This window comes from Quercus lobata, chromosome 9, assembly GCF_001633185.2.
Source record: "Quercus lobata isolate SW786 chromosome 9, ValleyOak3.0 Primary Assembly, whole genome shotgun sequence".
Lineage (NCBI taxonomy): Eukaryota > Viridiplantae > Streptophyta > Magnoliopsida > Fagales > Fagaceae > Quercus > Quercus lobata.
Genome location: NC_044912.1, coordinates 14,211,283 through 14,235,177, shown reverse-complemented (window position 1 = coordinate 14,235,177; position 23,895 = coordinate 14,211,283). Strand labels below are relative to the sequence as shown.

Below are 23,895 nucleotides of genomic sequence, written 5' to 3'. Positions count from 1 at the left end.
CAAAATATATAGTAATGTTAATTTTTTTTTTTAACAGTTGTGTTCTTAGGTTACAACTAAGTTTGTAATCAAATTTTTTCTGAATTTTATTTTTCAGAAGATAATTACTTTGTGAATTTCAAGGGAGGGGAAAAAAAACTTTCTATAAGCTTATTATTATAATTTGTATGTATCAAAATTCGAAAACTAAGTGTCAAGTAAAGCTTCTTATATTTGTTACGTTGGTTGTGTAAAACTTTAAATTGGAATTTTTCTTTTTCTTTTTTTGGTAATCAAATTGGAAATTTTCACGACCATAATCTTGACGTAATGTTAACTTATAAGTTAGAAAATGGTCCATCATTTCCTGTCTTTAAAAGAACCCTCATTTGGTAAGCTTGTGGCTAATCCTCACTCGTATGTGACATTAGAGCCATTCACATTCCCTCATGACTTGACATTTGACAAATGACAACAAGTTAGATTTAAATCAGAAAAAGTTTTTTATTTTTAGAATCATATATTAGCAAAACCAAGATCTTTTCTTGTAGGATCATGAGGATCAGACCATGCATATACAAACAACCCAACTATCTCACATCAGCCCATCAAAAAAAAAAAAAAAAAACCTATCTCACATCAGTAATATCTACCAAGATTTTACTAAGACAGTCCATCAGAGTTTCGAAGACAGTTCAAGATTTCCAATGAACTCTGACAAAATTGAATAAAAATAAATTGAAACCAATGAAATATTAATTCACTACTATTCGGGCCTAAAAGTTTTAAGGGTGGCAAGGATTACAAATAGGTCGCTAAGCCCAATGTACAATTCATTGAGATCACAAAGAACAAGAGCAACAAGCCCAAGTTCAAGACAACATTTTGGGGCCTTAAATATGGGCTAGAGATTCTACACTACATAATTACCCCCCACCCCCACCCTTCTGTAATGCTACTACTATTATACTGGCTATTAGAAACCCAGGACCGTTTTGTAACGTTCTTCTAGTAATATTATTTGTATTTTTTTAGAAATATATGTGAGTGAAAAAGTATAGAAATAATTGTAACGTTGTTTAAAAACTGAAAAATGTTACTTAAAATGCTATACCAAATGGTCTCCCATTCTTTTTCTTATCTTTCTTTTTTTGAGCTATGGTCAAAACAGTTCCAAGCCCTTAAGAAAACTTTGTCGATTCCTTATAAAAACCATTGAAGTCTGCAGCACTGTTTTGACATAGGCAAAAAGTCATCCAGTCTTACTCTAATAGATCAAGATAGCTGAAACTTTTGAGTTTTGAGGGCTTTTGTTTTCACTCAAATCAGTCACTATTAATAATTCTTCTGCCAGCTATGTAAACTTTTTTTTCCTCTCTGACATCTATATATAATATACAGCTGTTAATTAGGAAATCTCTATTGTTTATAGTCAGTTTGAAACTTTGTATGGAATCCATGTTGTTTAATGTTTAAAGGCACTCATTAATAATCTATTTTAGGAAAATTTTGATATTAATTTTATAAAAAATGAAAAAAAAATTATCAAAACATTAATTGTTTTTTTTCTTTCCTCATAAAAACTTACTTTAACTGGATTGTTAACTAATGCTCTAAGGACACTCGTTAGTATAACCCTTATATATATATATATATATATATATATATATATATATGTGTGAGGTCCAATAATTTGTGGCTCTGGCCCATTTTTACATTGGAGTCCAAGGCCCGAGCCGAGGAAGGTTATAGCCGAGGATAGGTAATAAAAGTCCAAATAGTCTTGAGACTTAGTCGAGGATGATTCTGTCCTCAGCATATCCGAGGTCTCACTAGAAGGAAGGGCAAAAACGGTATAAGAACAGTTTGGAAAAAATCTAAAATATCTAGGTCAATAGAGAAGGGTACGCTGGAAAGTATAACGACCAGGAAAAGCTGCTCTTACTGCCATTCAATACTCTGCATCTGACAGAGCCATACTCTCTAACTTTTACAACCACCCCCAACTACTCTGGATATGGGTTGATGAGACAAGTATCAGTCTTGGAAAAGTCGATCCTACACGTGGACGAAGAATAAGGAACATAGGCTAGTATAAAAGGAAAAATAAGCAAACCAGAGCAGAGGCTGGGAAAAATGGCCAAAAACCAGAGCCTCCCAGCCCGCCTCCAGGAGAAAAACTCCTATGGCAATCACGATTTAATTATGTACGAACACCACGGAAAACCCCCGTCTTGTGACCGAGACCTAGCCTTTCAAACCCACGCTCTATAAATGATATTGTTTGGACCTTTTTACATGCGAATCCAACATTATTATGGGTCGTCTCAAACTGTGTCCTTACAATATATTTTAGAGTTACTTATAAGTTCTATGTGTTCTCTCTCTCTTTAATTTTTTTTTTTTTTCGAGAAGGACAATGTGTTCTCTTCTGTTAAAAAAATTTAAACTTGAAACAGTATATTTATTGCTAGTATTTTTTTTTTTTTTTTTGAATCCTTTTTGTGAGTATATTTATTGTTATTATTATTGTTTGGATGATATGACTCCCCAAACCCACTCCCACTTTTGTTGGCATTAATTGGCTTGTCCACTGAAATTATGAAGTCAAACCAAACTGTGGAGTAACCACTTTTTTGGGAACGCCTATTCAAAGTTCAAACATTGTCTGATTCATGTTTTAGTTCATGACATTCTTTATAACTTCATTATCTCTAGTATGATTTCATATCTTAAATGTCTAGATAATTTTTTTAAAGCATTTTATTTTTTATGGTAAGGTCTTGTACTCACAGTCTCATCATTTCTATTACTCTTATAAAGAAATGAAGTACAATAGAACTCGTTTGGCAAGCCCATAGACTGCATCATTATTATTATTTTTATTATTATTATTATTATTATTATTTGAGAAAGGACCAGCTAAACTAGTAGTGCAGAACTCCAGTAGCTTAGCTCTTGAGCAAAAAGTTCCTTTTTAGAAAGGTAACATATGGTCCACTCATACATATTAGATAGGATTCCCTTTCTTTGTCTACTCTCATTTTTCTTCCTCTCAACCACTTGTCATTGTCAGATTGTTTTAGGAACCATTTGTCAAGATTTGTGGAAGATCACTAGTGATTTTTGTGCTATTCTCTAAAAGGGCAGTCAAGTCTTAATGAAACTCCACATAATTGTTTGGAGGCTGATGAGTATCAGGAGTACTCATTTGCAGCATGATCTGAAGACGACTGACCCTTTTTGCATGCCAAGAAGACTAAGGAAACCTTTGCAAAAAGCTGGAATGCAACAATGAATAATCAACTGGAAAAGAACTGACAAGATAAAGGAAGAAGATTCCATTTGAAGAGAAGAGAGCATTGGTGTGGGGCTCGAGATATTAGAGGAAGTGAGTTTTGGGTATAAACATTGAAGATCTCTCATTTGTCTAAAAAAGCCAACAGTAAGATTTAACACAAGCTGACACATTTGCGTTATACCTTAAAAAAAGAATTAGTGAAGTTTCAATTAATTAAGACTCATCATAATTGTTTATATAGTCTAAATCAATCAAGTGAACACCACAATTCAACATCAGCTCTCACATGTCAAATACACCCAAAATCAGACAAATCTTGGGCATCACAATTAGTTGGCTAGGAAAAGATCACGACTTGCTGACTAAACGAAAATGTTCCTCTCAGACAGAATGTTGAATTGGCATTTTGCCTTCCAAATAGTGGTCCTTAAGCCTCACGTAGAGCTATGAAAGGCACCTAAGTAACGCTTATGATCCATACATGATACCAACGCATAGAAAGGCACCAAATTGACGCTCATGAACCACATATACGGCACCAACGCATGGAAAAGCACCGAATTAACATTCATGACCTATATTTGGTATCAACAGTTGGAATGATGGTAACAGAATGGGTTGGGGATGACATCCAATAATAATATTGCACCGACAATATTGAATTAAGGAAATAAATATGTACCTTATGGAGAGTAATAATTTTCTTAATTACAAGAGGATGTTGTACATTCTCAAAGATGAACCAAAGTTCTTTTATTTACCTGAAGAAAAGAATAAAGTTCTCTTTTGGCTACTTCAATAGAAGTTAAGAACCGTGTGACTTAAAACAGATACGAAACCCAAAGATACGCTTTAAGACTGACGTTTATTAAGAAAGTCATTTTAAAACATAGAGAAAAAGTGTATCAGAAGTCCAATTTAATGACTGACAAAGAGTACCGTGTAGAACACGTAGCTAGCATGCCAACTACGAATCTTCATAAAAATCACAAAGTAACGGAAAATGCTAATAGTAATCGGTCCAAGTCAATTCAGTATTTCACCAAAGCAAGTCCCTTGAATTTAACACAAATTCTTATCCATTTATTGCTTCAAGCCTTCAAGGAAAGTTTAACCTCAGATTTGTACCCAAAAAAAAAAAAAAAAAGTTTAAGATTCAAATAAAAACTTAATTAACTGACAAATGAAGGGTTTTTTATTTATTTATTTTTTGAACTGATTAAATTATGAAAATAATATAATCGTATCCACAAGGACTTTTTTAGTTTAGTGATCCATGATTGCCCTAACCTATATTTGTTTTCAATTGAAAAACGCAGAAATAACAGCTAGCTACACCCTTAACAAGTAATAAATAATGATCTGGTTCAAGAATTGGGGAGGGAGAGAGAGAGAGCACATGTTCCCACGTGTTTTCACACATTTACAGACCATATAAGTAGTGTATATGACCCAACTAGGCACCAAAAAAATTAATAATTGCGGGCACTTTATGTATCATGCTATGTTGGAAAGGATATGATATTGTTTTTCATATTTTGGGGCAAATTTGTGGAAGCCAATATGCTTTGGTCCACCATTGTCTCATAATTGATTTATTCTAAGGCAAAATATATCATCCTCTAGCTGTGCCTTTATTACACTTCGCGATGCTCTACAATTTTAGTCAAATGAAATCATGTTTTCATTCAGTACTTTCTAAAAGAGAAGAGGGCGAATTGGGAGGATTGAAAGTGCAACTCAAAGAGAGAGACTGAGAGAGGAGATACAAACAATATAGAGAGGTAGGTGCATTATAGAAAAAAGTTCAAATTGTGAAAAATCCTGATGTTTTTAATTGTATCTTTATTAAAGCACATACTTTATAAACCATAATAATTTATAAAAACTTAGCCTATATCTATTAAAAATAATTAGCAAATCGACCTATCTATGTGGAAGAAAGATTTTGATTAGTGCCTACTATACTTAGATAACATCGTTTTACTTTTGAGTGTTTGTCATCTTCTCTTTAAAGCTGAAATCGATTTTAAGAGGGAAATTGAAGTAATGACTACAAAAACTAGATTCTATGTTACTGGTTTTAAACATATAGATTATCTGGTTTATAAGGTATGAGATTTAAAATGACAAAATAAAAATTCAGGGTATTTTATTGGGGAGAAAAACATTCAAGTGGGTAAACTTTGGTTAAAAAAAAGGAATTGTACCACTTCACTAATAATTATACCATTAAACTAAAATGTATAAATTAGGATGGAAACAATATATGATAGAAAAAATATCAAAAAGTTTTTACAAAATAATATTATGCCTATCAGCCTAGGAAAAAAATCCACAGATTAATCTTGTTTAGTAATACGTAGCTTTTGTAAGATTTGTATTTTGTAAATAGAAAAATAAATACTACTACAATTTTGTACATTTATTACTAGAATGTTTTGAATGCATGGTTCATGTCCTTGGATTGGGCATTAAAGTCACACGACGTTGTAACAGTCTGTGGTTAGAAGCATAGCCATTGGCCGTGAGGAACATGAATCTATTTATTGAGAGCAGATCCCCAATAGTAATTCTTTTTTGGCTAAAGAACCCAAATTAATTCCCTTAATGATATTGATCATCCAACCATCTCCTAGAATAGTATAATGCAAAATGAAACTCATTCTTTGAGGGAGATTTGTTACCTTATTTCCATAGCAAAAAATGCCTTTCATATGCATTCAATTTCTATACCAACTCTTTCTCCAAAAAAAAAAAAAAAAAAAAAAATTCTATACCAACAATTCATTTTTTTTTATTATAAAAAGTAATAAAAATTAGGTGACCTGGTATAAGTATGACTCCTACTGATTAGGGAACAAGCCAATAATATAAAGGCCGCATTGAAAACCTGACCTAAAAAAAGATGACTTTCGTATGAGTGATAACGACGTATCATTGAAGTATAGGGCCATTTATGTCATTTGAGGTCTCCCACGCTCGTGGTTTATGTAAGCAAAAAGTAAACCATAATGTGTGATTCCAGACTTTCCAGTCATGCTTCTTAATTTTACAATAATACATGTGGATCGGTTAAACTATGAACAGAGAAACTTCCTTTTCTATACTGCAACATTGCCATTTGTTTTTCCTAGTAATCTCCAACTGCTCACTTCTAAAACTCTACAGAATTTGATTGTCTTAAGCTAGAAATTAGATTTGAAAGGACCGCATGTATTTGTTTGTTTTCAGTATTCTTGTAAAAGTACAGTGGAAGAGAAACCAAACTGCCTTAGTTCTAACAGCAACAAAACAACATTGTCTGCCAAAATCCCAGTGAGGTGAGTGAGACTTGTGATGAACATTTTCTGAGATCCGAGACTCATATAAGACCAAAAAAAATGTTCAAGTCATGGAGCAGGAAGAAGAAGGTCAAAGTTGTATTCAAATTGGAGTTTCAGGCCACTCAGGTATCAGTTTGACAAAGCAAAGGAAAACCATTTCTTTTTCTGTTACTATATGAAGATGGGCTTGTTTAGTTTGGCTAATTGGTTTGAGTTGCACCAAATGTCTCAATTTTTTTTTTTTTTTTTTTTTTATATATTCAATTCAGACATGCTTATCCCACAAATATATATATATATATATATATAGTGTGAATAATCTGATAGAGCTTAGAGCAATTGACAAGATCTTACCTGGTTTTGCATCTCCATTTTCAGGTGCCAAAACTGAAAAAATCAACATTGATGATATCTTTGGTGCCAGAGGATGTTGGAAAGCCAACAGTGAGACTAGAGAAAGCTGCAATTCTGGATGGAACCTGCACATGGGAGAATCCTATCTATGAGACAGTGAAACTCATTAGGGAATCAAAAACAGGAAAACTCAATGAGAAAATTTACCACTTCATTGTTTCAACTGTAAGGAATGGTCACAGCTTCTCATTCTTTTTCTCCTCTTTCTGGTTGGGTTTTCTCAAAAAATTCCTGTGTTCTTGCAGGGATCATCAAAATCTGGTTATCTTGGAGAAGCTTCAATTGATTTTGCAGATTTTGAGGCAGAGACTAAACCATTAACTGTTTCTCTGCCTCTTAAGTTTGCAAACTCTGGCGCAGTTCTGCATGTAACTCTCTTTCTCTCTCCTCTCATACACACAAACACACACACATACATGTTAGAAATCTAATGGTTGAAGTTTCCCAGAAATTGACTCTTGTGTTTGAGTTCTAACTATCAATATCAAAATTAATACAACTTCAGCATCATTTGCTTGTAAAAGACTTCTGTGATTCATCATATTTGACATAATTTTTAAAACAGGTGACAATTCAGAAGATGGAGGAAGATACTGATCAAAAGTAAGTAGGAAGCAATGCACATTAACCTCAATTTATCCACCATAACTTCTTTTTTCTTCTCCTATTCTTTTGTTGTTGTTTTTACCACCCCCTACTTTAGAAAGTTACATTTACACAATTAAGATTCTAAATTCAGAGATGGTGAAGAGTATGGAGCTCAATTACTTACACATGATGAAAGCATGAATAGTCAACCAAGCAATTGCAGTGCAGATGATAACTTTTACAATTTTGCTGAAGTAAGGTCTCATATCATAGAACTTTTCGTAACTTTTCCATAAAAAAGGTTCAAGAGTAGGACAACAACATCAATAAGCTTCAACTCAAACTATCAAAATAGTAGAGACAAATGTCATATCTGAAAAGTAATTGTTGAACTATCTCTTAATTGTTGCACAGGATATGAATCTGAAAGAAGCCACATCTCAGATTGCTGAACAAAATGGCATCTTTAGAGCACCTACAGGCTCTAATGCTGCATTAGCATCATGTTGGGATATCAACTCTATACAAAGTACACAAGAAGATCTTGGATTCAGAAGTAGCGTCCATCAGGAACCCACCAGCTTCCGCACACATAACAGACAAAACTCCATGCCTAAGGGAACATTTGATGCCATCACCACAAAAAAGAATGCGCATCGGAGATCAAACACAGATTGGTCAGTGGATTCAGCTTCGGATGCAAGTTTAGTTGACTCAATAAACAGCCTGGAGGACAATCTTCCAAGAGAAAAGTTACAAGAGGCATCAGAAGATTCCCTCGAAAAACTCAAAAATGAAATTGCTACTCTAAAGAGACAAGCAGATTTATCGGAAATGGAAATACAGTCCCTTCGGAAACAAAATGTGAAGGAGAAGAAACAGGGAGAAAATCTATCAAGACAAATCATTAGCCTTAAAGAGGAGAAAAATGCACTCAAAATAGAATGTGAACAACTCAAGTCACAGCAGAAATGCATTGATGATGCAGAAGCTACAAACAAATTGCAGTCTGAGATTAAGAATACAAGGGTTCAGTTAGAAGCAACAAGGCAAGAGCTTAATTATGAAAAGAAAATAAGTAATGATCTTCAGTTACAGCTGCAGAAAACACAAGACTTGAACTCAGAGTTAATTCATGCAGTGAGAGACCTTGAAGAAATGCTGGAGATAAAAAATAAGGAACTGGCTACAGAGTACAATGATGCCAAGGAAGTAGACTTGTTGAAGCAGAACATCAGCGACCTGAATGGTGAAATAGAATTTTACAGGAAACACAAGGAAGAGCTAGATATGCATACAAAACAGCTCACCTCGGACTATGAGTTTTTAAAGCAGGAAAACCATGATATCTCATTAAAGTTAGAGGAAAGCCAAATACAACAACAGATGACACAAAACGAATGCTCAGCTTCTTTGGCTACTATAAAAGAACTTGAATCCCATGTAGAGATATTAGAAGAAAAAATCAAGATGCAGGCAGAAGAATTCTCAGAATCTTTGATCTCCATCAATGAACTTGAAGCTCAAGTTAAGGGATTAGAGAAAGAACTGGAAAAGCAGGCACTGGGATTTGAAGAAGATCTAAATGCCATGGCAATTGCCAAGACTAAGCAGGAACAGAGAGCCATCCGGTCAGAGGAGGCCTTGAGGAAGACAAGGTGGAATAATGCTGCTACAGTTGAGCGTGTCCAGGAGGAGTTTAGAAGTCTCTCTGTGGAAATGGCATCTAAACTTGATGAGAATGAGAAGCAGGCCATGGAAGCACTGACAGAAGCTAATGAACTGCGCCTGCAGAAAAGAACTCTAGAAGAAATGCTCCAGAAAGCCAACGAAGAGCTTGGATTGATTAAAGATCAGAATGAAGTAAAACAGCAAGAGCTTTTGAACCAAATACATTTAAATGAAAAGCAAATAGAGAAGATGTCATTGGAGCTACACCAAAAGTCCAAGCAACTTGAATATGTACAAAATCAGGAGACAGAACATCATGAGGCTTTCTCGATGGAGATGCAAATGCTTAGAGCAGAGGTAGAAAGGCTCACAAAAGAGAAGTATGAGTTCTCTAAGCAGGCAGAAACCGGACAAATTAAGACATCAGTTGGTGAAAAAGAGATGCTCGTGCATATATGGAACAAAGAAAGGGATGCTTTGGAGAAAAAATTAGCTTCAGCAGAGAAGGAAGCAGAAAAAATACATGAAGAATTTATTAAAATTAAGTCCTTAAAAGATGAGAAGGAAACAATAAATAAAGAGCTTCTGTCAGAAGTGGAAAAACTTAGAGCCTGCCATGATGAGTTAAAACATGGATTTTCTAGGGAAGAATTGGAGAAAGAAAATTTAAGGAAACAGATATTTCAACTAGAGCATCAACTAAAGAAGAAGGAAGAAGAAATCACCAGTATTGAGAAAAAGCTCATGAATTGCAATGGGCAGTCTAAAGAAAGCAAAAAGGTCAAGGAGTACCTAATGCTTTCTAAAATGGGCACTACAGATGGCACGTTAATCCAGAAAGGAGTTGGCGAAGCACCATGTGAAAGGTACACACATTCAATTAGGTGAACTTCAAGTTCATATCATTTTAGCTCAATCATTGCTCCTTTACAAGTAATATCTGTTATCAATACATTTAGCTTTTCAGCTGAATCAAATATTTAATTTGCACTAGGTGCACATTCGTTGTTTGCTCCTTTACAAGTATTATCTGTTACCAATACATTTAGCATTTAAGCTGAGTCCAACATTTAATTTGTACTAAGTGCACTTTTGTCGCTGGTGAACAAAAGAGCACCTAGTAGTGACATAGTTGAGTTTATATTCACTAATTATTTTCTTTTACTCTTTTTTTTTTCATTTACTTATTTATTTTAATTATGTTTTTAACAGGAGAATAGAAACTCACTCAAAGAAAGATCTTGAAGTCTCTACCAAGAATGAGTGTAACAATACCAACTTGTTATCTGAAGTGACATTACTAAAGGAAAGGAACACATGTATGGAAAGAGAACTGAAAGAAATGGAAGAGAGATATTCGGAGATAAGTCTCAAATTCGCAGAGGTAGAAGGTGAAAGGCAACAGCTAGTAATGACTGTACGGAACCTCAAGAATGGTAAGAAGAATTAGCATTCTATAATGCACTGGAGATCCAAGACTGGGAACTATGCATTGATGGAGCAGCAGGATATGTTTAGCAATTGAGCAACTAAACCAACCAGGTGTGACCATTACTTTCATTGCAGTATCATCAATAAAATGATATCAAATGCATCAAGTAGCATGTCCTCATGAGTCTATTGCTCATTTCTACATGAAGGGGAAGTACAAGATTACCAGAAAATCAACCAATTGAGCTCATATGCTCAGTGACAGATCCGAGTTTGCAAGCAAGTAGATCTAATTAAGATAATGTATTACATCTATTATTATGAACAATTTTTTTTTTTTTGTGTCATGCTGACCTTATTCACTCATTTATGATATTCATCTAGGTTTTTACTCATAGGAAACACTGTCAAATCCCTGGAATCTGACAAAGAAAAGGTTTATATTGCCCAAAATGACAGTAAAAAAAATCAAAATGGTTTATAATCTCTTCTTTTTTTTCTTTTTCTTTTTCAAAATAAAAAACTCTGAAGGTGTTGCCAAATTCTACCTCTAGCATGGCCAAGAAAACAGATGCGATGTAGCTTGTCATCAAGAAGCCACTAATATATATGCTTCAAAAACCCTCTGTCATGTTGATGCTAATTACAACAGGTTCACACATGACAGCTGCACAGAACAACCAAGTTAAATGAGATTTATAACACTTATTTTATCATTTCTATGTTTAGATTGAGAAAGATACTGTTGTTATGTGCAAGATTTCAGAACAAACCTGAAATTTTGTCAATATAATCCTAACTTAATACACTTTGCAGAAACACTTTTCTGCCATCTTATATTTGATTTTGAAACCTTTTGTTCAGACTGCGAGCTCCATCACTCCAAACCAGCTTAGTTTGGCCTCCACTTCCATTCATTGCAAAAGATAGAGTCTGAAGTTGATTGATCTTAGGTTGTATTAATATTTAAAAAAAAAAAAAAAAAATCTGTAAATTTGTATAGAATAGAACAGAAACTATCTATGATATGAGGGTGTATACAACACCTGTCTTGCTCTCTTATCAGCAGGTGTTGATGTGGGAAGAACAGAGGATGAAATCTTCTCATTTTTAGATGAGCTTGATGGCATTATAGATCGCTTCTGCCTCTTTTGTTCTGGTGCCTTTTTAGGAGTGCTGCCTCCTTGGTACTTGAAAAATTCAAGAATAGAGGGACTTCTTCTCTTGGAAACTTTTGATACATTCCCTGAATACTCCAAAGAAGGAGCAACTGCATCATATGGAAGGGACTGGTGACGCATTCTGCTCTTTTCCCTGATTCTGTTAAGAAACTCTATCGTCCAAGGTGAGTTTTGTTGCGGATGGGCTGAACGGAGAGCATTTGAGAGTGGTGTTCCACCATAAGATGACATCTCCTTCTCTTGGAATGATAATTCCTTTGAATTTCCTGCAGATCTCTGTGTTAAGCCTTCGTTGGGCATTCCACGGTGTTTTACAGGAAAAATATCATTGAAATCTGTATCTGGGTAATCATTGACTCCTGGCACAGTTTGCCTCTGATCTTTCTTAAAATTCCAGATATCTGAATTTGAATTCATCTCCACAGCCATCAAGCAAGTAGGGTGACCGCCTTCATCAAATGACAATCTTCTTGCAATTTTAGACTTTCTTGAGGAGTCACCATCCATCTCAGGCACCCAAAATGAAAAATTCGGGGAATTATCAAAAGAAGACAAGTCCTTACCTGATACAGGACTATCGGTTAGGTCAATAACTTCACCTATAAGGTCCTGCAGATTCTCAGGTTTCTTGGCACTAAGCCAATCCAAATTGTTCATCATAGCCAAATCTGATCCCTGATTTTGACCAAACTTTTTGTCACTCAAAGAGAAATAAGGCTTTTTTATCTCATTTGATATGGGAGGACTTTTAGAGAATTGAGAATCACATGGCTTGGTAACACTGGAGGGCTTTATCATCATACCCATATCCAATCCCTGTTTTTGACCAAATAAACCATTTGAAGTTAAACTTGGTGTTCTGAACTCATCAAATAGCTCATAATCTTTTGACATCCACTGATTTAATGACTTGGATACTGTAGAAGGATCCAAGTTGTCAGCAGTGATTTGGTTTAATGGCTCAAAACACAGTAAGTCATCCATATCTATGTCAATTTTGTGAGGGCTGCCACTGTATTTTCGTCTTTTTCTTCCAGAATCCACATTAAAACGACACCTCTCTGAGTCAGGACCAGAAGATACTGAGGAAGAGCAGTCCGTCATTATAGATTTAGAATCATCCCGCTCACCATATTTGCACAAAGCACTAAACAGGGTGACACTCTCGTCAGAAACAAGGTAGTTTTCGATTGCATGGATCCTGCGTTCATGTGACCCTTCAAGAAATTCAACGAGAATGCCTCCTGAAGACAGTATTGCATGAGCTGTCAAAGGATTAATGGAAGGAAATTTGGTAAGAAATGATTCTGCAAGAGTTTCTGACTCGGGCATTTTAGGGAATAGGCCTCTAGTCAACTTAATCACATAACTGATGCAGCTCAATATAATATCATCCGTCAACTCAGATGAATAGGAGCAAAAGATCTGCAAATCAATTCCCAGGCTTGCTGCTGCAGCATAGAATCCATCAGAGGATTCCATTACAGTGGAAAGGAAGTTGACATCTCCCTCAAAGACCTGAAAGAAAGATACATAAATAAAGAATTAAAATTAGTTTAGTGCATAACTGTCAATAAAACCATCAATAATAGCTTTCATCTTTTAACCAACCATTCTACATTATTCCACCTTATTGTGCAAAAGCAAATAAACAAAGTTTTCAAATTTTGTGCCTTATTCTAGATCTCATTTCTCTTGCAAGCAGACACAAGATTTTGAGGTTCCATTTATAATTCATCAAATCAGCTAAAACCTGGCCGGGCCAAACATACCAAAGCTATCATAAATTAGAACAAATCAACATATTAAAAAAAATCACAACTAAAATTTATAAAAAGCAAATGCCAGAATAACTCAACCTTTCATGGAAGGTATAGAAGAGAAGCACTGATGGAACAAATCAATACAATTTAAACGAATCCATCTTGAAATAAATCATTACGAAGTGACTTTCTAATCATTTTCATTTCATGACCATAACTTATCAAAGCATTTGCAAAAAAAGATCACTTATACATGGATGAAATGGAGGAGATTAAATTCATAAAATGTAGAAGTCGTCATGGAATGCTGATGGTAAAATAAGCCCACATACCAATGTTTTTCCCCCTCTTTTCCAGCTGTAGCATATCAATGAATTCAAAGAAAGCTTAACCATTCTTATCCAAAGTATCCCCCAAGAACCTCAAAAAGATGTTCTAAAAAAATGCGCACACACACATTATTTTTCCCTTTGAAACAAGGGCTTAAAAGAGCTAATTGAGTTGAGTACTAGGCTGCTCAAGCTTTGCACATTTATCTTAAGAGCAATCTTGAGTGAAGTAAAGTCAAATTTTGGGCTGCCCAATATCAGCTTATTCTTTTTAGAATCTGAGCAAAAGATCCTCTAACAACCACTTTGCTAGGACAATCTCAAGAGAAGCTTGAGTAGCTAAGTTTGCCTCACATCCTACTGTAGAAGGAAATATTTCTCCATAGAACCAGTTAACAAAGATCAAATATGGCTATAGTTAAATCACTTAGATATAGAAATTACCAGAATGCAGCCACTGAATGCAAAACTCAGCAATGTTAAAACATTTGTTGCAATATTCTCAACACACATAGGCATGGATGAAGAAGCTTCATCTAATGCAGTTGCTTTCTTTCCAATGTTTCTGCAATCGTACCATGCTAAGCAAATAGCAGAACTCATTATAACATCCACAGGCAAATCTGAATCTCGTTCCACAACCTGTGCTCCTTCTTTCTCCATGGCAAGAATTTTTTGGTAGGTACTTCTTCTGGATACTATCATTTGCTTATCAAAATTTTGAGTGTTCACAATGATGATTGTTTCAGGGGAAGACACCATGCTTTGTGAAATATTCTCAGATTTCATTGCAAATGGCATGGTGGGAAGTGGCAGAGGCATACAGCAAGCTTCTGCTTCATCTGCAGCTCCTGAAGATCCCATGTCAAAAGTGTTCTCAATGGGTAAAAAGTTTAGCAGTTTCTCCAACTTCTTGATATTCCCATCCTCTTGCTAAAATAGAATTGGTGTTAGCATAGTTGTCTATAGATTTAAATATTCTTGCAAACTGAGAAGTTAATGACATGAACCAAGAATTGACCATAAAATTAGAACTAGACAGCTAATTCCAATAAAGAGATAGAACTCATAGAAGTAAAAGATCCCTTTAGCAGATCAGTATCATGAACTCGTAATCCATGATTGGAAAATGATCTCAATTTTGACATTATCCAAGTTTCATGCAATAAAGCCATATCTGTCAAGGATCCATAGCTGATCCCAACATTTTGGGATACTTTGTTGTTATTGTTTTAAAGGTTGAAAATAATATAAAATCCAACTCTTATGTCACTGGTTTGTCCCACGATAATTTATCTAGTTGAATAAAAAAAAAACAAGGAAATCACAATATTTATTTTCCAAAAAAAAAAAAAAACTCACTTCTCAATGTTTCCATATGCCCCTCAATTTTTTTCCCGCACTCCCACCTTTTCTACCTTCAATTGGACTCAATATTATCAGTTGTAAGCATTTAATTGTCAACAGCGACCTTCTCTTTTTTTTTGGAAAATGTTTTCCACTGAAATAAATGGAACATAATTTAGTAAAACTTTACACACAAAAACGCATCATAAAGACATATATTTGGACAAGCAAGGCTTGTGTCTCCCCTCCCAGGACTTGGTCTGGCAGGACCAACACCAAGTGATGGCCTTCTGCTCAAGTGTCATATTCATCTGTCTGTTTCGCAAATTATGTTGTTCCATTTGTTCAAATTGGAAAACATACATCAACCTTTACCTTGATATTGAACTCCAGTCTTTTAATAGAAAGTAGTCTCAGGCACATGTGTGTACATGCATCTTCATAGACACATGCAAGTCGAGCCAAACATATTCCCATGGAAAAATTAACATGTAAGTATGTAACACTCTGAACTCGTCTAATAATATTGCATTTGCACTCAATATTGTGACACATAACTGTTGATAATTATGACTAGGAAGATTTTTACACATGAGTGGCATGTAATGTTCATTACTGAAAGATGTGCATGTAATTTGACAAATAGACAGATAAGAAATGTGTCTTTACAAAAAAGGGCAAAGAGTTACCATTGTCGTTTCACTATAACAGGGCATATCAACGCCTTCACACAGTGCTTCGCAAGTGCTAGATTTATCCAGTTCCACTTTCAAGAAGTGAATAGGAGGCAATCCAACCAGATTTGGGGAAAAAGACGATATTCTAGATATGCCATACGAACCTCCATATTCCAAGATTATGTTGAATTTGTTGAAGGGAAATGATGCAGAAATATGCCTTCAGGAAAATGAAAGCAATTATTATTTACAGCTTTGGAATTCCTTAACAATAAGTATAGCTTACAATAGACCTTTGAAGTATACTATGCAGTTCTCCACTAAACACAAGACTGATTTACGATGACACAAAAACGGATATTCTAGAAACATAAAAGCCATAACTATCACAAAATAGATACATAATAGAGTTAAAGAAATAATATGCAAGAATGGCATAATTTCAAGTTCAATACAATGTAAATTTTAATTTAAGGGGGAAATGAGATCAAGATATTAATGAGGCAAAGGAAATCATCCATAAAAGGATAAATTGGATATAAATTAATAAATAGTGCTTCTCTCATTTAATGACGACTTTCAAGAAAAGGACAGGGATGACATAAATCAAACATTTGTTCATGCAGGAAGCACTGCACAGGTTAAAAATGCTTAAGAACCCTTTTCATAGTAAAAAGGAAAAGAAAACACCTAGATGTATTGGAAACTATAACAGATATAGAGACATTCATAATATTGTTCAGAACTGAAAAAAATTAGATACGTATTGTTATACTAAAGTCAAATGCAGAGCTCTACAATCTATCAATGGTGAGAACATCTTGCATGGCTAGTATCGTATTAAAGACACATTTCTTACTCATGGGAATACCATAAAATACCAAATCTTATGAGACTAAAACTTACTCATGGGATGCCAATAGGCAATCTGGAACCAGCGAGGTATCTGTTCTAGTAAACTCGAAGTCTGTTTTACACAGATCTGGTTCCTTTGCATGTGGATAGTAATTTTGGAACTCACTAAATGATAATCCCAACGACATCAACAAACTCTTCAACGACCACCAGAATATTTTTTCAGCCACAATCAATACCTTTAAGTTACTCTTGGTAGTGTTTGAACGCAAAATCTCCTGAATAACAGTCAGTGAGGGATGTAAGCTACATATTTCTCTGTCAGTCTTCTTGTGTGCATCTTCAATCAAGGACTGTAGGATGCCGAGTCTTGATTTTAAGCATTCCAAGCTTTGACATAACTTGTCTACATAAAGATGCACTGGAAGGATTCCATAAAAACACATGAACCAAGCCATCTGTTTAATTGCACATAAGGTAACAAGTTCCATAATGTTTTCATCTCCGTGAGAAGTGGTTCTTTGTGCATTTATTTTCTTAATGCAGTCCATCAATTTTTGTTTTGGAAGGCTGAGCAATTTATGGTTATCTGCTGCTAGAAGTGGGAGATCTGTCTTTATCAGCTCTCTTTCATTTTGCAGGACAGCTAGATAGCTCTTTTCGAAGTTGTCTATGATGAGCATAATAGTATTAGAAAGCTTAACTTGATACAACACAATTTCCCAACTCTGCAATTGTACTCCAGTGGACAAACATGCTGCCTTTGAGTGACTGGATGGAACATCGGGAATCATAGCATTAGTGTCAACAGTGTTAATAGTAGAGTCAACATTCCCAGAATTAGCTTTCCGAGGATTCAAGAAAAAATCAAGATCATTGAATTGTGACATAGACTTGAACAACAAAGTCCTCTCAGCACTTTTTTCAGCTAAATGTTCTCCATTTCCTGGTTCTGGATATTGATCATCCAACAATTTGTTTGAAGTCCCTCCCACAATATCACCATTAGGCACAGAAATGACATCAGAAAGAAACTTCCGTGATTCCTTGTTTTCTTCTGTGTTTGGCCCATTCAAAGCATTATCCGAGAAAACAAAGTCAAATACCAACTTGCCATTATCAAAAGCTTCCAGATCAAAATCAAAGCTATGTGAATCTACCTCCTCCAACATACTCTGATAGGAAGAATAGATTCTAGAGTTGCATTTATCTTCATCCAAAAGATGCCAATCCAAGTATATCCCATCAGATGCAGATAGGGGCTGTGGCTTTAAGTCAGCTAGTATTTCTTCAACAATGGAGGATAGTGACCTTATCTTTTCATGATCAGAGAAAAGAGGAACAGGCAATGATTTGAATATGTTATCTACCAAGGCTAGTTCATGACTAACAATCAATTCATTAAAATTCTTAAAGTTCATGTCTCCCCTAAACATGCAGTCACATGTTTCTGGTTCATCTGTGGTCTGTGTCTTAAAGAAGACAACAAAAAATTGAGACGAATCCATATCAAGGAACTGGAATTCCTCAAAAATAACAGGGCTCACAGAGGAGTTTCCTTCAATCTGTAAAGTTTCCACCATGCTTATGAAGTCCATTTCTGGGAACATGTCCACAGATGCCAGTTCAGATTCCAGGCATTGCTGTGATAGAAAATTATCTGAAAGAAACTGTGAGATATCACATCCCCTTGAGCCCAAAAGTTCCTCGCTGTCAATGACCAAGTCATCCTTATGAAGCCAACATTGGCGCTCAGTGTTTTCAAGATGTAAAAGAAGTTCTTCCTTTATAGACGAGCATGTCAAAGTTCCCAGACTTGTTTCATCAACTTCTAGAGAAGGAAATATGCTTCGGCCAAAGCACATTTGATCCTGAACAGAACCGTCATCTTCCAAGACATAAATGTTTTGCTCCATGTAGTACTCTGAAGCAACATTTTCAACTGAATAAATCAATTCTTGAACCTCATAAGGACATTGCATCGTAAGTGCTTGCCTAAGCATTTCCTGCAAGAAAGACCCGATCAAAAAAAGATATATTTTTAACTTATAATTTTAGGAATCCTAAACAGATGACAAATTACAAGAACATAAATGGCCCCCTGGACACTGTTAGACTCAGAAAAATCATACATTAACACTATAAGGCAGCTATAACAAACAAGCTACCATCAAAAGTTTAAATATAACAAAGTAACTAGAAAAATTCTTTGAATGAATACGGCAACTCTCTTATGTTGACTTCTTGTGACGAACCAATCATAAAAGTTTCACTGTTTTCATGCACAAGCAAGAAATCCTAATCATATATATATATATATATATAGAGAGAGAGAGAGAGAGAGAGAGAGAGATGGATAGAAAGGGAACAAATGCAAGGAAACTAAAAAATGTCAATGTTGGTACCAAATCCTATTCATATCTAAAAATCCCATTTAATCTCTTTTGTTTCACATCATATATGAAACAACAATGAACAGCAAGAGTTATCAATCCCAAATGATTTTAACAATAAGAGTGACAATATTTGACACAACCAGCAAACATAACACAATTTTTTGCAAGTTAATATTTAGTGGAAGCTTTGTGCACTGGGCACAACTTTTTTTAATGTTTTCTGTAAATGGGTTAGTGTTAAAACAGGTTGACATGCTTTGACACAATTAATAAATGGGTCAATTTCATGTTGACCTACTTAATTTGCAATCAATTTGACTGATAGACATATTTTGACATGTAATCCATTTAACCCATATCAATAAATGTCATTTTTATCCAACATAAATTTGCATTTTAAAAATAGAATTGAGTAATTAAATGGATTTTAATGGTTATATTGATACATTCTTTCATTTTACCCTAAAATCCCTGACCCTTTTAACCAATATGAAGAAAAAAAAATCCCATTTAAATCTATTTTTCTTATATAATGTATTTCTAAGAAAAGTAAATTTATTTTTCTTGTATGCTATTAGTATTTTAATTGACATTATTATTAAAAATAATTTGCATGGAATTTATTTTTTAAAATTATTATAATTTATGTGATTATTACAAAAATATGTTAATCATAAAAAATTTGGGGTTATGTTTATTAAACATGTCAAAATTGATCGTCTCTTTACATAAGACAACTTGTTTATTAAATGGATTGAAATGGGTTATGTTTATATCAACCCGTCATGATGCAACCTAGAGGTTGGAGGCTTGGGATGAGTTGTAGACCCACACATCATGGATTCGATCCCCACTAGAAGCAACCCTGGATTACCTGATACGCAGGTTTGGCGGGTGGGGTCATGTATCCGTGGTTTACTCCTTAGGGTTGAACCTTGTGAGCTTCACATCATAAAAGAGGGGGTGTCTGTATCAACCTAATATAACCTATTTATTAAGCATATTACATAGGCGGTGATGTGTGACTCATCAATCCGTTTAATGAATATGTCATTTAGGGTAGATGGATTTTGACACAATTATTAAATGAGACGTGTTTGTGTCAACTCATGTAGTAAAATACTCATACTTGGACACAACACAAACACAACATGCCAACATAAATTGCTACCCGTTTTAACACCATGTCATCCAAAAAAGACCCCTGACCTGTACCCGAAATTCAAGTAGATATACAGGAAGTTCAACTACAAGTTATTATATAGTAATTAGCTCTCATTTTGCTTTATAATATTTTGAAATTTAGATAATGCCAATAAAAGAAGACTCAAAAGATAATAGAAGTAGTATGTATATTGATATCTACAAGAGAGAGTGAGAAACAGAAGAAATAAAAAGAAGACCAAAACAAGGGTGATGCAAAATGATGTCTCCCTTAGGCAGTTTAAAATCAACTAGCTCTCGCAAGTACACACACAAATATCAAATCACCCTATGGATATGGTAACTGTAAGTAGTTTACTCCTACAGCCTTTAAACCTAGGGGGCAGGGGGAAGAAGAAAGTATTCCAAGGCTAAAATTATAAACATTATCCACTCAATATTGAAATTTCTTGGGACAAATTACCTGCAACAACTATGAAGAAAGGCCAAGGCAAACAAAACCGAAGAGAACTAAATTTCTAACATATTATCCAAATACCACGAGTTGTAGTATGGTTAAGATAAATACCTGATTATTTTCATTGTCTGGAACTTCAGACAGATTTTGTATTTCATATTTCTCAAAAGAGCAGGCATCTTCCTGAAAATTACAGGCCATATTACGGAACAAAGATCATAAACAAAGAAGTTTCAAATAGACATGGAAACCAAATTATCCACATTTCTATTCTTTTTACCAAGAACACGTTCGGTTCTGGTGTTTCGAATTGGATTACTTCATATCTGCTTGCATCTCTATTATCCTTCTGCGATGAAACAAGTTATACGTTAACAAATGTCCCTACATAGACCAAAAAAATACAGCTAATGAGAAATTATAGTGATTATACATTTGGCAGTCCAATCTCCAGAGTTTCAGTTCCACAAGTTCCTTGACTCTCCACTTCCTTCTCCTCATAGAGAACCTCAGCTTCTTGCTGCAAGTTAACACATACCATTTACACTAAAACGGCACAAAAATGAGCTAAATTCACAGATATTTCAATGTACTTTCAACTAAATACATCAGATTATACTCTGATTCCACCTAATTTTCACTCAAATTTCAAAGCATAATATAAGGCAATAATTCCTTGCATCTAATGATTTAACTAAGCTCAATTTCTTAACCTTCAACATCGCATTAAATCATAAAACTAAAATTTATCATCCAAAAATAAAAAACTAAAATTCAAAAGGAAAATCAGTAATCAAGAAATAATCGACTACATTCAAATTACACTGGATCTGATTAAACTTACTATTTCATAATTTAAAATTTGAACTCAAATTTCAAAACAGAACTAACCAGATTGAGAAACACACTCAAAACACCAAAAACAGCATCGGTTAAATCAAGCTTACGTTTCGGCACAAAGACCGAACCCTAACACGAAAGAAAAATCTTCAAACAGTTCAAAAACATCCACAGAAGAGAGTGAGAGAGATATTGTTTTCACCTGCGAAAGCCGAGTCTCGCGGAAGCGAGGTGTTGGAGCGGCGGCATCGGAGTGTTCGATATCGGCATGGTCGATGCGGTGAGGGAGAACGGCGGAGAGGAAATCGGAGAGAGCGGAATCGAGAGGGAGGTCGTGGAGAGCGGAGGAAACGTGGAGAGGCGAAGCGAAGGAGGTGAAGAGGTCGTTGAAGGAGGAGAGAGAGGGAGGAGGAGGAAGGTGAGGGACTGGGAGGTGGAGGAAGGCTTGGGGTTCTAGGGCTTGGATCGGAGAGAAGTAGTCGATGTTCAGGAACCGAGTTCGCATTTCAGAGAGATTGAGAGTCAGAGAGTGAAGAGTGAAGAGTGAAGAGAGAGAGAGAGAGGAGTAACGGTTTTTGGAATGAATTGAAATTGAATTGAATTTTGGCGCTCTATAAATTTGGGCCTTTATATGGTTGGGGATCGTGGATGTCTTGCTAAGTTGCGCTTTGGGTGCGCACAAGTGGGCGTTGTAATTTTCCGTACCAGAAATAGAAAACTTTCTTTCTTGTATAGACTTTTTATTATAAAAAAACACACCCTCATCAGTCATCACCAATTTTGTTTTGGGGGGAAATTTCTAAAAAACTATTTTATTTTTTTAGTTAAATTTGGGTCATGATTGGGTCTAATGTGCAGGTGTATTGAATCCATTGAAACATGGACACATTACTAGTATTCGACAAGTGTCCGCATTTCAATGGTCCTAGTGCACCAATAAACAAGTCAATTCCATTCAAATTTGTTGTAAATAATTAATGGTTTGTTTAGATTGAAGGAGAGTAGAGGGGATTGGGGAGTAAAGTAGAGTTGGTCCAAAATTATTCCATTTTCAATCAATTATATTCTATTCCTCTCCACTCTCTCTCTCTCTCCCTCCTCAATCTAAACAGACCCTAAAGAAAAATTCATACCAACATTCTTCTTAGAGAGAGCACTGAGAAATAGCATTATACCATAAAACTCTTAAGTAAAAAAAGAAGGAAGTTGGAATATATTAAAACTTAGTACATCCTAATTATATTAAAATTTGTTGGTGGACTCTATCAAATAAAAAATTAAAAACTTATGGATGAACATGGACAAATCGAAACTCACTAACTATACCTAAGACCAACCAATAAGGCTAGTCGGATGTGATGATCGTGATGCAATGATCAAAGTTATATCCAAAATTCCAAATAGATGAGAAGAAACTTTGACAAAGTAAGTGTATTTGAATTCTCATATATATCTTGGTTGGAATATGACATTGGTAAATAAGACCCATTTAAGGGTATTATAAGAGTTTTCCTAAACCATGAATTCGGGGATTGGGTTTGACACCACACACCCTTGAATAGGTAAAGGAAGGCAATCCAGTTGTTGATACTCTATTTATTTCGAAGTAAAATATTTTTAAATGCATGTAAATATGGTTGGTTTATGTTTGCATTTTCAAATGTTTAGGTTACATCAAACACTTGAAAATGAAAATATTTTAAACCGACAAAACAATCCAAAAACCCAAACACCGTCATCAGGTCTCCATTTTAGACAAACAAAAGTTACAAAACCCATTTCAAAACCAACCTGCATAAACCTAGCTCTCCACCGCAGCACTTCCTTTGATTGTAGCTACCCAAATCATGCCAAAAAGCTACCTTGACCACCAACGACATCACACCTCTCCACCAAGAAGCCTCCTTGTGACTTTCTTTGTCTGTATAAGATGGGCAAGAGAGAATGGCGAGAGAGCCGATGAACCTGAGAGAGATGAGCTCCTCGGTGGCTTCGTAGCTCTAGTTTGTGGGAGAGAGAACTTGATAGTGATTGGGAAAAGAGAACTTGAGAGTGAGAGGGAGAGTTATTGTGAGAGACAAGTGTGAAATGTTTTACACTTGATTCAAGTGTAAAATATTTTATGCTTGGGAGGCTTAATTTTACAATTTGACTATAAAATATTTTATACTTGACC

General features: G+C 35.0%; 2 protein-coding genes across 3 annotated transcripts; one reads left to right on the top strand and one right to left on the bottom strand.

Annotated features, from left to right (window-relative positions):
• The first annotated feature begins 6,295 nt into the window (after positions 1–6,295).
• On the top strand, positions 6,296–11,105 carry LOC115959551 (golgin subfamily A member 4). Of its 2 annotated transcripts, XM_031077990.1 has the most exons (7): positions 6,296–6,732; positions 6,985–7,185; positions 7,266–7,388; positions 7,586–7,623; positions 7,760–7,862; positions 8,023–10,145; positions 10,492–11,105. In XM_031077990.1, exons 1-7 carry the CDS (start codon positions 6,664–6,666, stop codon positions 10,727–10,729), a joined length of 2,895 nt encoding a protein of 964 aa, XP_030933850.1. In that variant the 5' UTR covers positions 6,296–6,663; the 3' UTR covers positions 10,730–11,105. The 2 variants fall into 2 exon arrangements, with proteins under 2 accessions (XP_030933850.1, XP_030933851.1); XM_031077991.1 differs by lacking the exons at positions 6,296–6,732; positions 6,985–7,185; positions 7,266–7,388; positions 7,586–7,623 and having other exon boundaries at positions 7,783–7,867.
• LOC115959550 (protein SHORTAGE IN CHIASMATA 1) lies at positions 11,051–22,291 on the bottom strand. Its single transcript, XM_031077989.1, has 9 exons — positions 21,922–22,291; positions 21,313–21,399; positions 21,160–21,228; positions 20,991–21,062; positions 16,914–18,868; positions 16,020–16,227; positions 14,428–14,916; positions 11,757–13,409; positions 11,051–11,643 (listed from the first exon to the last, which is right to left on the bottom strand). The coding sequence occupies exons 1-9, from the start codon at positions 22,222–22,224 to the stop codon at positions 11,545–11,547; spliced, it is 4,935 nt and encodes a 1,644-aa protein (XP_030933849.1). The 5' UTR covers positions 22,225–22,291; the 3' UTR covers positions 11,051–11,544.
• Between the last annotated feature and the right edge of the window lie 1,604 nt (positions 22,292–23,895).

Coding starts and splice junctions, on each gene's coding strand:
- LOC115959551 (XM_031077990.1), top strand. CDS start 6,664: ATGTTCAAGTCATGGAGCAGGAAGAAGAAGGTCAAAGTTGTATTCAAA. Junction 7,624..7,759: donor GAGGAAGATACTGATCAAAA/GTAAGTAGGAAG, acceptor TTCTAAATTCAG/AGATGGTGAAGAGTATGGAG. Junction 10,146..10,491: donor GGCGAAGCACCATGTGAAAG/GTACACACATTC, acceptor TGTTTTTAACAG/GAGAATAGAAACTCACTCAA.
- LOC115959550 (XM_031077989.1), bottom strand. CDS start 22,224: ATGCGAACTCGGTTCCTGAACATCGACTACTTCTCTCCGATCCAAGCC. Junction 21,229..21,312: donor TGGAGATTGGACTGCCAAAT/GTATAATCACTA, acceptor GTTTCATCGCAG/AAGGATAATAGAGATGCAAG. Junction 13,410..14,427: donor CATTCAGTGGCTGCATTCTG/GTAATTTCTATA, acceptor TCTTTCTTTCAG/GTCTTTGAGGGAGATGTCAA.